Raw genomic sequence first — 15,916 nt, 5'->3', positions numbered from 1 at the left:
TGTCTGCCTTGACTTCACTAAGGCCTTTGACACCGTTTCCCACAGCATTCTCCTGGCAAAACTGTCTGCTCATGGCTTGGATGGGCACACGCTTTGCTGGGGAAAAAACTGTCTGGATGGCCGGGTGTGTTGGTTTAGGCCCTGCTGGGACTGGAGAGCACGTTGCCATTGCCCCTCCCCCACCCTCAGCCAGTCAGGCTGGCAGTGAGGTACAAACCCCGGGTTAAAATACGAAGAAATTTAATACAAGAGTGTGATAAACAATCTGAACAACAACAGTGGCAATTATAGCAACAATAAACAGCAATAACAGTGAACAAGACAGAAGATATACAGAGAAATACCTCAAATGGTCAGGGAGCAGCTCCCTGCCACCAAAAAGCCAAAGAGAAAGTAAAGTCAAAGTTTCCCACCCCTGGACCTGACATCAGCATGGTATGAATAATGCAGCTGGAGATCCCTTCCCCCTCTCTCTCTCCTGGGGAAACTTAACCCTATCCTAGCTGAACCAGGACACCAGGCCCTAAGAGTTGTGGTGAATGGAGTTAAATCCAGTTGGCAGCCAGTCACGAGTGGTGTCCCCCAGGGCTCGGTGTTGGGGCCACTCCTGTTTAACATCTTTATTGATGATCTGGATGAGGGGATCGAGTGCACCCTCAGTCAGTTTGCAGGTGACCCCAAGTTGGGTGGGAGTGTTGATCTGCTCGAGGGTAGGGAGGCTCTGCAGAGAGACCTGGACAGGCTGGAGCCATGGGCTGAGGCCAACTGGAGGAGTTTCCATAAGGCCAAATGCCGGGGGCTGCCCTTGGGCCACAACAACCCCCAGCAGCGCTACAGGCTTGGGGAGGAGTGGCTGGAAAGCTGCCAGTCAGAGAGGGACCTAGGGGTGTTGATTGACAGTTGGCTGAACAGGAGCCAGCAGCGTGCTCAGGTGGCCAAGAAGGCCAATGGCATCCTGGCTTGTGTCAGCAATAGCGTGGCCAGCAGGGACAGGGAAGGGATCTTACCCCTGTACTGGCACTGGGGAGGCTGCACCTCAATTCCTGTGTTCAGTTTTGGGCCCCTCACACCAAAAAGGACATTGAATAACTCGAGAGTGTCCAGAGAAGGGCAACGGAGCTGGTGCAGGGTCTGGAGCACAGGTGGTACGAGGAGCGGCTGAGGGAACTGGGGGTGTTTAGTCTGGAGAAGAGGAGGCTGAGGGGAGACCTCATCCCCTCTACAGCTCCCTGAAAGGAGGTTGCAGAGAGCTGGGGATGGGCCTCTTTAATGAAATAACAAGCGATAGGACAAGAGGTAATGGCCTCAGTTTGCTCCAGGGAAGGTTTAGCCTCGATATTAGGAAGCATTTATTTCCAGAAGGGGTTGTTGGGTGTTGGAATGGGCTTCCCAAGGAGGTCGTGGAGTCCCCATCCCTGGAGGTGTTCAAGAGTCGGGTTGACATAGCTCTGAGGGATCTGGTGTAGTTGAGAACAGTCAGTGTTAGGTTAATGGTTGGACTGGATGATCTTCAAGGTCCTTTCCAACCTAGATGATTCTGTGATTCTCTGAGATACTGAGCAGGTTTTGGAACAAAGCAACAATGTTTTTGGCCTAATAGCAGTACTTTCTCCAAAAATTTGAAAGCCTGAGTCCATTTTTAGAGGAATCAGGAGTGATGTCGAAAGCTTACTTCAATGAAGAATTTTCTGATCAGTTTAAAACATGCATGGAAATAAAGACAGTGGTATATACCTCCATATTTCTCAATCATTTGCTACTCATTTATGGTTTTAACAGTTAACAGATTTTTAATCTCTTGATGAGACTGTGGAAACCAATCAGGAAAACAAAAGCCTGATGGATAGCTGGAGGATTTTTCTTTCTTTCTTTTCTTCAGGCTTTGCTACAAAGCATCAAAACTTCTGGTGATATTTCAACAATAAAATGTAATGCTTTAATTTGCTAGTCTTAGGCAATAAAAGCACCAAATGAAAATTTTTAAAATACAAAAAAACCCACCAAACTGATATGACAGGATGAAAGACAGCTTTTAAAAGCCTGGGAAATAGAGGTATATGGAAGAATTCATAGTTAGGACTGAATTAAATATTCAGGACCCTACATTAGCTCAATGAAATAATTTTTTTTTTCTCACCACCATCTTTTCTTCCTTGGTCACCTCCAGATTAACACACAAAGCAAGCCAGTGGTAGACATTAGCCTAAAACTACAGCTTCTGGAGTCAGATGATGATATCTGAACCTGTTTTGTATCTGACCATTCATGTAGAGGAAAAAACACTATGTTTATAGATTTTTTAGTAAGTTAGAAAATACAGCAATGAGTCAAAACCACCCTAGTACCATAACACTTAAAGCAATGTTGTGGTGTTCTGCCCCTCCTGCCAACACCCTGACTGCATAGCATTTTGGCTGGGACAGGGGGCTGTCAACCCAGCTCTGTCAGCTCTGCTGTTTCGCTCCCCTCTTGCAGTGTCTCTGAACTGTTGTGTGTCATGTAGCATGCATGCCTTTACAGTGTCCCTACAGAGGATAACTTCATAGCTAATCCCACATAGACAGGCACAACAACAGGGGAACACCTTGACCTATTTGCTCACTGTCACTTATGCTAGAAGCACACTGAAAACAGTTTGAGAAGTTCACTGCAGGTAAAGCAGATGTCTTTATTAAACAATATTAATGCCTAACACTGTTACTACAGGGTCTGAATAAAACAAAATGGGTTATCTGACAGAAAGGACCTTGTTTATGTCTCTTATCTTCTTAACGCTAGACATTTTGAGAGAACTTTCTGGTTATGGTCTGGTCTTCCCAATCCCAGTGTTTCCACTGTAGGTTAAAGAAAAAATGATGGATGTGCAGAAACAACTTGCATGTTGCTCTAAACCTTCTGTGCTATTAATATGTCTGTAGCCATCATAAAGGCTTCTTTTTCCTATGTATGGCCTTTGGCAAAGGGTGGTATTTTGGTTGCAGTACCAGGCAAACATCTTGCTACAGGTCCATTCGTACAGGTGTTTATTCACCTGGTTCTCGTGTGTCCATAGGGCTTTAATGCTATTCTTCCTTTGCTCTAAGTGGGCTTTTTCTTTTTCCAAGACAGTTTTTCCCATGGAATGTCTTGACACTCTCATAATATAAAGAGCAGATGACCTCACACAACAGCATTTTCCCATATTCACCCGTCCTGAGTAGGTACTTTCACACAGTGTCCCAGGCCACGTGTCCCATGCAAGTTCGGTATGCTTGATCTGATAAGCTGGTGCTTCTTTTATACAGGAAAGCCACTGATAAAGGCATCAAGAGCTACTGTGATCAACACTGAATCGCCTGCTGTCACTGCTGATATTGGAAGCACAGTGAAAACAATCCAGAGAGCAAATGTTACCATTAGCTGCCAGGTCGCAGGTGAGAAATTACTCGGTCTCCCATACAGGTGCCTCTGGCTATACATTTCTATGGGGTTCTTTGCTAAATTGATGTCTCCAGTTGCAGCTGAAACTGCAAGGTTTGTGTAGAACTCAGGCAAACTTAATTGCTTCAATCAATTCTTGCTCTTTTATCAATACCAACAGAAAAAGTGTAGACACTTAAGAATATTGGTCTGGGACAATATGACATATTGTTAGACATCTTTGTTAGATACACAATATGATGTGGATGCAACAAAACTGATATGCGTTCCTACCTGTTGGGGATATTTGGTAAGAATATACAAGCATGGACTGACTCATTTCCTCCTTGATGGAGTTTTCAAAGTCCACTCCAGTTAGTTCCTTTTTTTCCTGTCAAACTCTGTTTTTTTCAGATAAGGGCATGTTAGCACACTCTTTTTCTGATTTTTCTTTTTTCATCTTGGGAGTGCAGGTATCCAGAGAAATTATGCTGAAACATTCCAGCCAGAGACTGAATGTCCCTCAGTCTTACAACAGCAGTTTTCCTCTTTCTAATGATGACCAAAAAATGTTGACCTTATCTGAATGTTACAGTCCTACAGCTGTTGCTAGGAATGGTGTTGGTATGGGGAGGAGGGATGGGGCAAGAGAGAGGCCTTGGAAATCTCTAAAGACCCAGGGCCAGATCTTTGATTCATTATGCTTTCGTGCATAGTATAACGGGGAATGGGAGGGGAAGCGACCCACTTGTAAAACAAAAAATGAGACATGTTGAGCGTTACACAGGTATTTGTAGTGGAGATTTGTGTGAAGTCCCTTAGACCCTTACTTTAGCTTCTTGTCACCTGAGATAGCTGCTAGGCACTCTAAAAAAACATCTGCATTGCAAATATACAAATGTCCTGCTTTTCTTACACTTCCTGCTCACTCTAAGCCTTTAATGGTTGTCGGTTTTCCTTCTTCAGGTGCTGCCAACCACACCTATATTCAATTCTGAAGTGAAAAGAGTATTTGGCTCAAGTTTCACTATTTGGTCATCTGTCTTTCAGCAAAGCATGCAATAGCTGTGCAAACACTATCTAGAGTCACAATGTATTAATTACTCTTAGTGGGATTAATGAAAGAAAAATACAGTATCTTTTTTCCTAGTGGCTCATGAAGAAGTAAATTTAGTAATTCTGTTGCCCTCTCAACACAGACACTAGACACCCTCTTGCAGTTAGACTGATGTCCAGTTTCTTTCAAGGAAGAAGGGTATGAAAGCTCTATACTTTTTCTTTACAACCCTGCATGGCCACCTGCACTGACACTGTGTGAAATGGACTAATTATTATACAAACATAACTTATTTTGTATTCCTCTATCTGGGTTCTCTCAGCTGCACGTGGGGAGGCCCCACAGGTGTAGACAGTGATTGCTGATTTAGAAAGTACAGCCCTTTCCCTTTCAGCATAAAGACAAAATGTATAGAGAAGGATGTGGCTGTATGTATGGTGAGGGGCACAGATTCAGTGCCTTTTCTGAGAGGAGAATAATCTCTAGCAGTTTTATGAAACCTAACTATGAAGACAATGTACATCCATAATGGAAAATGTTAGCAGTGTCACAGCAGAATCAGTCCTTCTCTCCCAGAAGTTGGTTTTTTCCTACCTACTAGCATTACTGTGTATTAGATTCTTCTGTGATACAGAAGGTGTTTGCTTAAATCATAATTTTCTTCATGGGTATTTATCTTCTGCTACTGCGTTCACAGCAAGTGTCAACTATATTTGTAACTAGAGATTAAAATCATGTTGAAATTATGACAAAGACATAAATCACAAGCTGAGATGCTACACAGGGAATAAGAGAGTAATGAGGGCAGAGATATTTTTTTAAGTACTAGAAGCCTATTTTCATACAAATAATGTTAATAATTGAACAGCATATTTTTAAAAGCTGCATATGGGAAGAGATCCAGGAACAGAGTTATGCCTGGAAAATATACCATCTCATAAAACCTGTTAAAGTACATGACAATAAATATAATTTTTCTTCTAATATAAGCACTTTTTTTTTTTTTTTAGCATCAGAGGTGTGATTATCCAACCTTTTAATATATTTTTGATTATTCTACTTAGAAAGATCTTATGAGAAGAGTAACATGCACTATTGCTTCAGTCTGCAAATGTGTAATATCCTAGTGACTTCGTCAGAGTAGATGAACTTTACAGTTGTGTAGGTTGCTAGAGTTACCCAGAAGGCATTAACAATGAAATGGCCATCAAATCATAGTAAGTTAATGTGCAATGCTTAATGCAATAACATCTGATAATAGAAAAATAAATTAGAGTGTGAGAATGAAGTGAGCATAATTAGAAAGCAAACATATCCAGAAATTATGTGGAGACTTATCTAGATGCAAAAACTCTTCACACAGCTTTCTAAATGTATGGTCTTTTTTCCTCTAGTTCTTTCCCTCTAGTTATTTCAAGGATGTCCTGTGCCAGCACGGTAACTGGAAGTTGTTCGGAATCAGAATTTGGTGTCTGTTAATCTCATCATTACAGACTGTGTTGATATCACTGTGCTATATAGTCTGTAGTATAGGACCATGCATGTATTGGATCTTGATGTCTTGACTCATGTAAGGACACATCTTTACTGAGAGTCAGCAAGACATTATCTAAAGCTGCTCTTGCTGCTGACAGGTGTTGATAAGCCTGGAGAAGTTTTCTTAAAAACAAGAGATAATGAAAGAGAACATTACCAGCACCTAGGAAGTAATTTTATATTGCTCTTTAACTTCTTAGTAAAGGCACAAGCACTGTCAAAATCTGTGTTCTGAGCTGAAATCTTATAGATATTAAATGTAAGACAAGACAAAGTGAAACAAATTAGTTCTGGATACATTAGAGTTTAATTGGCCACTGATATGAATTATGTCAGGATGAAACTCTCTATTTTGGTTGTACCAGAAAGATGGTAGTGTGGTTTTGTTCAAGTTTGAAAATTAGCCTTATTTCACTTGACATAACATTACCACTTTTTCTATAGAGGCAAAAGAATATTTTTTAAACATATTGTGGTCAGTCCTAGACTTCTCCAAAACTAATCATAAGGGAACTCCCACCCAAAGTCACTCAGGAGTCTTGCAAATGCCTCTGGCTTCCAGCTGGAGGATTTTCTTCAAACTTCAGAAAGCCAACAGCAATTCTGGTGTGGGTAATTTGATTGCTGTGAGCAATTTCACTTCCAAATGGGATGTGGGAGCAATTTGGTTCACATCAGTATCGCTAAGAAGCTTTCTGTTGACTTCAGCACTTAAATTGTATGCATATTCATTCACGTATCAGAGCCTCAAACAGTCTGGCCCAAGCTGTTACTGAAAATACAGTTGGACATGAAAGGAGGAACCAGTTTTAAAAATCTATTTCTTAGGGCATTTATCCATGGTTTCCTTCAGGCCATAAGACTTCTAACAGAGTCACCTGCCTGCAAAGTGTCATGTGTCATTAATCACAGTTGAGTCAGAACAGGTTTGGAAGAGTGACTTAAAATATATTGCCATCCTGCACTGTTTATCCTTCTCTCTCTGATGTTTCAGCTTGCAGCTTTTACAACTCTCCTAAACATTCATTTCCTCTGTATTTCATCTATATGCTGGAGGTTACATTTTTCTAGTTCTTGACTTGCTTTATGACCCATTATCATTCATCAGCTATACCAGATTCTGACATGCCAGTCACTATTTCAAGAATGTTGTGGCATTAGAAACAAGTCACCACTTCTACATCCTTGTATTGCTATGCTTCTTTTTCCCAAAAGCTCCCAGTTTAGCAAAATTATCTTGATTGGCATGCACAATTCTGCTTGTTGCCTATCCCAGGTAGCCTTTTTGTGATGGATACATGCACAACAATGGAGGGGAAAGCTGTAGAAGAATGGACTTGGGTAGCCATTCACTAACGTCCTGCAGGCTCAGCAAAGTGAGTCTTGTTTCCATCTGGCACCTCTCAGACTTTCAGTCTGTTTCTGCACGGCACTCTCAGCCGTCTGTCCTCTGTCATTCACCATTACCCGACACAACTGGTTTGAAATGCTCTTGCTACCCCTTGTGGCAGTGCTGCGCAATGATGCGCGTGCTCATCCCTGTGCTGTCTTGAGGTTTCTATGTGTCACGAAAGGTGGAAGCACAAGGAAAATGAAGCTACACGTTGTAGAGTAGGGCATTTTGTAGGTACAGTGTACTTTTCCTAGACTCAACAGTAATGGACCTTACCTTTAACATCTTGTTGCTGCTTTTGCTAGTGAAGTGTAAAGAAGAGGAATATGCCTTTCTGGACTAATACTATCTGAGCAGCCATCTGCAAGAATTTTTATATTTATTTATACTTATTTTTATTTATACTTGAGAAGTGAGTTTATATGAAACCAACATTGTCCCTTTCCTTTTTTTTCTTTACCCTTCCTTTTCTCCCACTATTTGCACTTAATTTCCTTTATTTTCAAGAAAAACTTGAAAAGTCTACTCAGTTTTAGTCTTCAAAACAGAATTCTGCTGGAATTAGACAAATCTTTATAATTTTATAAACTTGTGATTGTTTATCTCTGAGGTACATTTCTTGATACTTCCATGGCCTAAATTCATCAATAGCTGTAATTGAAAACCTGTGCACTGTACATAGCTTAGACTGCAAGAAAGAATGGATCATTCCTTCACTAAGGTGGCATTGGGAGGAAAAGTGATGGGATGTGAATGTTCTTCCACCTCAGGGACTGCAGAACCGGAAGAGTCTCCATTTTCTCTCCTTTGTTCTCCAGAGCTCACCTCTCAAACTTCTTTCCCCCACAATGGAAGCACAATAAACACACAGGCTTGAATAAGCTCAAGGGTTGGGGTTGTTTGCTATCCAGCAGTTGTTTGAACTCCCCTGAGGACTCTGCCTGCACGCTCTGGAAAAAATCAGAGTGAGGGTTTACGTGGTGGTCAGACCACCCATGCCACATAGGTGAAAGAGTAGCAGCCAGATGCAGAGCTGTGTTCTGGTCCTATCCCAGTGGGTGTACGCAGAAACAGGCCAAAAGCCAATCCTTTTAAAAAAGCTAAGCGATAGCAACACAGGGGTAAGCCTTTGGAAAACAACATCACAGACAAGAAAGATTAATTCTCTGGATATGCCATGAAGGGTCCAGATCAGCATGTGTATGCTATTTACCCTCAGACAAAGGTGAGGAAAAACCCTGTAATCTTTTAGAGCCAGCTTCCTGCTACTTTCTGAATCTGGACTAGACCCTTTGCCCTTACAGGGCTTCAGCTTTCCTTCCTGGCTGCCAAGCTCAGCCATACTCATTCCAGATGTCTTGGCAAAGTCACCAGGTGGCTCCAGGAGAGGTGGAAAAAAGGCCACAATGCTTTGATATGGAAGAACAGGGAAAATCTTCCTTTCCCACTTCCATCTGCACATGCTTAGTGAGGCACCTGCAATCAGTCAGTCACTATGAATAGAGTCAAGTGGGTGGTCATGCTCGGTGAGTGAGGTACTTCTGATTCCAAGGCCACAGAATTGACAAAACAGAATGGGTTTTGGTTTTTGACATGGAGGCAGAATGAGAAAGGTACTGACAATAGGCAGAGGAACATGTTGCTGTGACATAAGGCAGGGAAGGATTTAAGTGGCCAATAGATACTTAAGAGTAATTGACTGTACACATGGCCTTAATCTCCAGTAAACACAAGGAAACTGCATGTTTGTATGAAAGAGATTAACTGCCTTCCACATACAGAGGGTACCGCAGATGGGAGAGCATGCACGGGATTAGTGATGTGTTTACTCCTTACAGCCATGTGTCCACACAGTATAATTTCCTTCCAGGCAGAGCTCCATAGGTCTATTCCATCTGCTGAGACTTCCAATACTTTTTCACATAAACAAATTGATTAATATTTGGTGATGCTAAATTACCTGATCTGGTATGCATTTAAATCAAGGTAGAAATCCCTATGCCAAGGAACTATTATATACTGCAAGACTAGAGCTCTTGGCAGCTACACATCAGAAACCATTCCTACAACAGAGTACCTAACAGAGATAGTTGGACCTTAGATCCAAGCACATAAAAGGAAGAAATTCTTCCGATAGTGGGTTACAAATCTATAACAATCTGTTATCAGAAGACTCTTAGTGAGACCCATGAAACTGCTTTTCTGAAGATGTAAATGATAAATATTTGCAAAATGTCAAAAAAAGAAGTCCATGGAAGGCTCCTAAGTGCACAGAAATAACTTTTGTCTCAGAAAGTTCCTGAGCTGAAACACTAGTTTGGGAGCTGAAACACTAGGCTGGGAGTGGCACCAGCCTATGGCTTTTTCCAGAGACAGGATACTAGGCTACATTAACTTTTGTTCTGATCCAATAGAGGCTTGCTTTTAAAAGTGATGATGTCAGAATTCACTTGTACAGTTCTGGGACACTAAAAGGGAAGATTTCAGTTCTAAATCTCCTGCTCCATCTCAGAGGGATCTAAAACATAAAGGCAGGCAGTGCAAAAGCCTTGACTAAACACTTCTGTACTGAAAAAAAAAAAAAGTCACTTGCAAATCACATTACAAATCTTATTTTAATTGTTCTATCTTAACAATTTTGCCGTATCAACCACAACACTGTTTAACTACCACTATATCTTACTTGTGTTATGTTTTGCCAATGTTTTTCCAGGTGTTCCTGAAGCAGAAGTTACTTGGTTTAAGAACAAGGTCAAGCTGTCCTCTGCTCACCATCTTCATGATGGGTTGCTGTTAATTGCAAATGTTTCTCTGTCAGATCAGGGCTTGTACTCATGCAAGGCATCCAATCTTCGTGGGGAGGTAACTGAAAGCTCCCAGCTGTTGGTTCTTGGTAAGTCCAGGCTATTTTGCACTTCCAGCAATAGCAGTACAGCTGCTAGCACACCTAGCCTGCAGAATGAATCAGAGGTTGTGGAAAGAGGGGTTGGCATACAGGCATCCCTGTTCTAAGAAAAGAATGAGTCTGAATTTGTTCTCTGGGCAGCATCACTTTAAACAAGGTGGTCACAGAAGAAAGATGGATAAGGACAAAATGCCTAAGCACAGGGACTGCATCCCCCATCTCTTTCAGACTTACTAGCTAAGAAAAGCATTTATTAACCATTTCTTAAAGCAGGTCTCTTGAAATGAGAATGGTGACACTTTCCCTGTGCTCTGCCTGTAATGAGCAGCCTTTCCATACTTGGCTGTGGATACCCACCTGTTTCAGAACTAACAGATGCATAAACCTATTGTGCTTTTAAAAAGCTCTTCTGAAGTTCAGTGAAGGGCAAAGTTTTCTTTTTCTTGGGTTTCTAAACAAGACTGAAAGCCCAGCTGGGCGATTTGAAAAGACAATCTGTGAAGAACAGGTGGAAATATTACTTGATGGTAATTGGATATGTGGGAAAGGCATTTCCTTTCCTAGTAGCTCATCTTCTATCATTTCTCCATGCCTGGCAGATGAATGATCCAGTCATACTTTGTAAGTACTTCTGTACATTTGATAGTGAGGTGTCAAATTTTGAAACATAGTCCCTGTTACTGGTGCAACACCATTAAAGCATCAGTTACAGCTTTCATCTTTCATGACAAGAGTCAACACATGTCCCATGGATGATGCCACTTCCAGAAGTTTTAAAGCAACATTTCTCAGTTTCACAGACAACACTATAACCCCTTTATGAATGTTCACTTGGTTTCCCTGTGAATCCAGACTGTCTCTAGAAACTCAATCTAAAAAAATCTGGGAAAAAAAAAAATCAGCTGGGTTTCAGCCATAAATAAAAACTCCCAAATGATCTTTAAGTCCTTTTCTGATCTTTATAAATGGCTTAGTTTTTAAAGAGGAAAAGTTACTGTGAGTTATGCAAGCTGTTTATGTTTGTAGGTAAATTACATTTTTAGATCCTTAATGGAAAAAAAACACTTCAAGCGTCCATGACTCGTACTTCTGTTGTTAAATGTGATCAGCAATAGAAAACTTCCTTAGTGAGTGCCATGATCTGATTGAAAGGGGCTGAAACCACCTGCACTTATATATCCCATGATTTCCATGACAAACAGAATTGGGAATGAAGGGCAACACATTCAATTTTTAAAATACCATTTTGGTCAGTAAAGAGCTAAAGCTTGTAGTTCTCAGCATAGACTGATCCTCTTGAGCTCTGAACTCTTTGTCCTTTGGAGATCTGCCTAAGTATACTGCTGGATTTGGCAGGGTTATAATCACATTTAGTCAGGGCTTGATCCAGGCTGAAGCAGGCACTCAAAAGTTCTCAACTGACTGGACATTTCATTTGGCTTCTATGCTGTATAAATTTTCTCTTTCATCCAAGCTCCTGTACCTTCTGATACCACATATCTTTGTCACATATGAAGAGGGTCAAACAGAATGCCATGGTAACCTTCAAAGAGAATTTCTTTTGGTTTGTGGTCATACTGATACAGATGTTGTTTTCATAATTTCTCTAGTGCCTTACCTAATATGAAGCAAAGCACAACTATAATAGTTACCCAAAGTTGATTAGACTGCCCCTCTGGAATGATAATGTTGCAGCATGGCAAATAATTGCAAAGAGAGAAGGACTGGTGGATGATGTGGCAGTTGGAGGCCGACTAGGGCACAGTGATCATGAATAGAGTTCTCTATCCTTAGAGAGGACAGGACAGGGTGAGCAGAACTGCCATCCCAGACTTCCAGAGGGCTGACTTTGACTTGTTTAAGCAGCTGCCTGACAGAATCCCTTGGGAGATGGTCCTGAAGGGTATAGGGGCCCAGGAAGGCTGGGTGCTCTTTAAGAAGGAAGACTTAATATCACAGGAGCAGGCTGTCTCCAGGTGCTGTAAGAGAAGCCAGTGGCAGAGAAGAGCACCCTGGCTAAACAGGGAGCTTAAGCTGGAACTCGGGGAGAAAAGGAGAGTTTACATGCTTTGAAAGAAGGGACTAGCAACTCACAGTGATTACAAAGATACTGTGAGGCTATGCAGGGTGAAAATCAGGAGGTCTAAAGCCCAGCTAGAAATTAATCTGGCTTCAGCCTCAAATATTACAAGAAATAGTTCTATAAGTATGTCAACAGCAAAGGAAGACCAGGGAGAGTCTCCATCCCCTGCTAGACACAGGAAGAAACATGGCAACAAGTGATGAGGAAAAGGCTGAGGTGCTTAATGCCTTCTTTGCCTCAGTCTTTAATAACAAGACGAGTTGTACTGAGGGAATCAGTACAATCCTCCTCCTCAGCCAGAAGACAGAGACTGGGAGAACAAACCCCCACAATCCAGGAGGAGACAGTCAGTGACCTGCTGCATCACACAGACACACACCAGTCTATGGGCCCAGACAGGATACACCCGAGGGTGCTGAAGGAGCTGGCTGGGGTGCTCACCAAGCTGCTTTCCATCATTTACCAGCAGTCCTGGCTGACCGGGGAGGTCCCGACAGATTGGGAATTGGCCAGTGTGACACCCATATAAAAAAAGGGTTGTAATGATGATCCAGGAAATTACAGGCCTGTCAGCTTGACTTCGGAGCCTGGGAAGCTGATGGAGCGGCTCATCCTGAGTACCATCACACAACACATGCGGGACAACCAGATGCTCAGGCCCAGTCAGCATGGGTTTGTGAAAGGCAGGTCCTGCTTGACAAACCTCATCTCCTTCTACAACAGGGCGACCTGATTATTGGATGAGGGAAAGGCTGTGGATGTTGTCTGCCTTGACTTCAGTAAGGCCTTTGACACCATTTCCCACAGCATTCTCCTGGCAAAACTGTCTGCTCATGGCTTGGATGGACACACGCTTTGCTGGGGAAAAAAATGTCTGGATGGCCGGGCCCAAAGAGTTGTGGTGAATGGAGTTAAATCTGCTTGGCAGCCGGTCACGAGTGGTGTCCCCCAGGGCTCGGTGTTGGGGCCACTCCTGTTTAACATCTTTATCGATGATCTAGATGAGGGGATCGAGTGCACCCTCAGTCAGTTTGCAGGTGACCCCAAGTTGGGTGGGAGTGTTGATGTGCTCGAGGGTAGGGAGGCTCTGCAGAGAGACCTGGACAGGCTGGAGCCATGGGCTGAGGCCAACTGGAGGAGTTTCCATAAGGCCAAATGCCAGGGGCTGCCCTTGGGCCACAACAACCCCCAGCAGCGCTACAGGCTTGGGGAGGAGTGGCTGGAGAGCTGCCAGTCAGAGAGGGACCTGGGGGTGTTGATTGACAGCCGGCTGAAGAGGAGCCAGCAGTGTGCCCAGGTGGCCAAGAAGGCCAATGGCATCCTGGCTTGTGTCAGCAATAGCGTGGCCAGCAGGGACAGGGAAGGGATCTGACCCCTGTACTGGCACTGGGGAGGCCGCACCTCGATTCCTGTGTTCAGTTTTGGGCCCCTCACTACAAAAAGGACATTGAATGACTCGAGCGTGTCCAGAAAAGGGCAACGGAGCTGGTGCAGGGTCTGGAGCACAGGTCGTACAAGGAGTGGCTGAGGGAACTGGGGGTGTTTAGTCTGGAGAAGAGGGGGCTGAGGGGAGACCTCATCGCCCTCTACAGCTACCTGAAAGGAGGTTGCAGAGAGCTGGGGATGAGCCTCTTTAACCAAGGAACAAGCGATAGGACAAGAGGTAATGGCCTCAAGTTGCCACAGGAAAGGTTTGGCCTCGATATTAGGAATCATTCCTTTCCACAACAGGTTGTTAGGTGTTGGAATGGGCTGCCCAGGGCAGTGGTGGAGTCCCCATCCCTGGAGGTGTTTAAGAGTTAGGCTGACATAGCACTGAGGGATCTGGTGTAGAGAACTGTCAGTGTTAGGTTAATGGTTGGACTAGATGATCTTCAAGGTCTTTTCCAACGTAGATGATTCTGTACTGCAGCAATATCTGCTGGTGGGTTTTTCTGATGTGCCTGAGATGTTTCCTGCTATAGTGTTGCTTATCACTTCAGTCTCCTCTGTTACCAGAGCCTCCACAACCCCTTCCTTACCTAGAAGACTTGACAGCAGTGCTTTCCAGTGCTGGGACAGGCACTCATTCCGTGCTGACCTCTCCTTCAGGAACAAAAATGACCGTCAGTCCAGGAAGCTCTGCTCTCATTGGTAAGTCAAGTGCTTTAATATTTTTTTTTACATCAAAAAGAATTTAGAGTTTAGCTTATAGTTAAGCATCTAGTTATCCAGCCATGGAGCTCTTGGACAAAAGACATCAAACCAACATCACACTGTCAGTCATAATCACTGCCAAATTTTTCTCAGAACTCACAAACTCATTTAAAAGAAGGAGGTCCTCTTATTAGTGCAATGCCCCAAAGCTACATGCAGAATAAGGGCTTCGTTGTGCCACACTTTTTAACACCCTGTAAGAAGCAGTCCTGCTCTGAGAGGCTGGCAGTCTCATTCAGCAGAATACATGGCAAAGTGGTGTACCAGTTAATGTAAAGAAGAAATGCTTGTGGTTCTGGTTTTCTTTTGCATTTGTGTACTAGTCTTCCCATATGTTTGCTATTCATAGTGTATATCCTTCAGAGCCTTTTCTAGAGTTTTGCCTGTCCCTCTAGACATTTTTTTTCTCTTGCAAGGTCTCTGTTTCATTCTCTTCATTTTATTCCTCTTTGTTACACCACACAACCAATGCCTGCGCAAAGCCATATAAGGAAATAAACCCAAATGAAATGCTTTTCTTCTTTTCATCCTTTTCTGCCTTCCATAACAGCTTTTTCCTCATTACACTGCAAGTTCTGTTATATGCTGTAAGCTCCTTTCAAATCTGTGGGCATGATTTATTTGCAAAGACAATCTCACCTTTTTCTAAAGTTTAGAGTATGTTTATTTTTAAATTTCAGTTCTCACACTGATCTTCAGCCTTTACTAACTGTCAGGTTCAGATAGGCAAACAGCTTCACTAATGGCCTTGTTACTGCATACACTGAAATCACTTCAAGTTCTGCAGTTTCAGAACAATCTTTTATCTTTATAGAGGTAGTGATCTGAAACTTTTAGCAAAGAGTGTGTAGATGGCCTGAGTGTTTATAGTTCTGGTTTCTGTACCTTCCGAAACATTCTTTGCTTACATTGAGTAATAATTTTAAGATTTTATTTTCACAATGAAGGCTTTGTATTGATGTTTTCAGGTTTGTATGGTTTACTTTTCCCCACTGCTGACATCTGCATACATTTGCAGTGTCTTTTAGGCATGCAGATCTGGATTACATTCCTGCTTGCACAAAAACTGCACTGAAATAGTCCTTGTAGGGGGACTATCTGAAGGTATTTATTAGCACTGAATAAATAATTTTGAGTATGGTTTTATTGTACTCAGTGTTGTAAGACTGAGTCACATACCTCTTTCATCCATTTCCTCTCATGTTTCCAAAAAGAGATCTTTAGTAGTTGTAGGGATTTTTTTATTGTTTGAAAGCAGTAATTGAGCCACAAAAGGTGTTCTGAACTGCCTGTATATAACCACTTCTAAATTAATTTCATTTGGCGGTGTTGCTCTGTTCCCTGCCA

General features: G+C 42.5%; 1 protein-coding gene across 2 annotated transcripts in view; it reads left to right on the top strand.

The window, feature by feature from the left end:
• Window positions 1-15,916, top strand: part of ADAMTSL1 (ADAMTS like 1) — a 217,249-nt gene that overhangs the window by 174,178 nt on the left and 27,155 nt on the right. For both annotated transcript variants that reach the window (XM_026866332.1, XM_026866331.1), the window contains 3 exons: window positions 3,285-3,413; window positions 10,099-10,278; window positions 14,372-14,506. In XM_026866332.1, the coding sequence (XP_026722133.1) occupies window positions 3,285-3,413; window positions 10,099-10,278; window positions 14,372-14,506 (444 nt within the window). The remainder of the gene's footprint in view (window positions 1-3,284; window positions 3,414-10,098; window positions 10,279-14,371; window positions 14,507-15,916) is intronic.

Source organism: Athene cunicularia (genome assembly GCF_003259725.1).
Source record: "Athene cunicularia isolate RWA chromosome Z unlocalized genomic scaffold, athCun1 chrZ_part2, whole genome shotgun sequence".
Taxonomy (NCBI): Eukaryota; Metazoa; Chordata; class Aves; order Strigiformes; family Strigidae; genus Athene; species Athene cunicularia.
The sequence above is the reverse complement of the archived record's forward strand: the minus strand, read 5'-3'. Positions and strand labels throughout refer to the sequence as shown.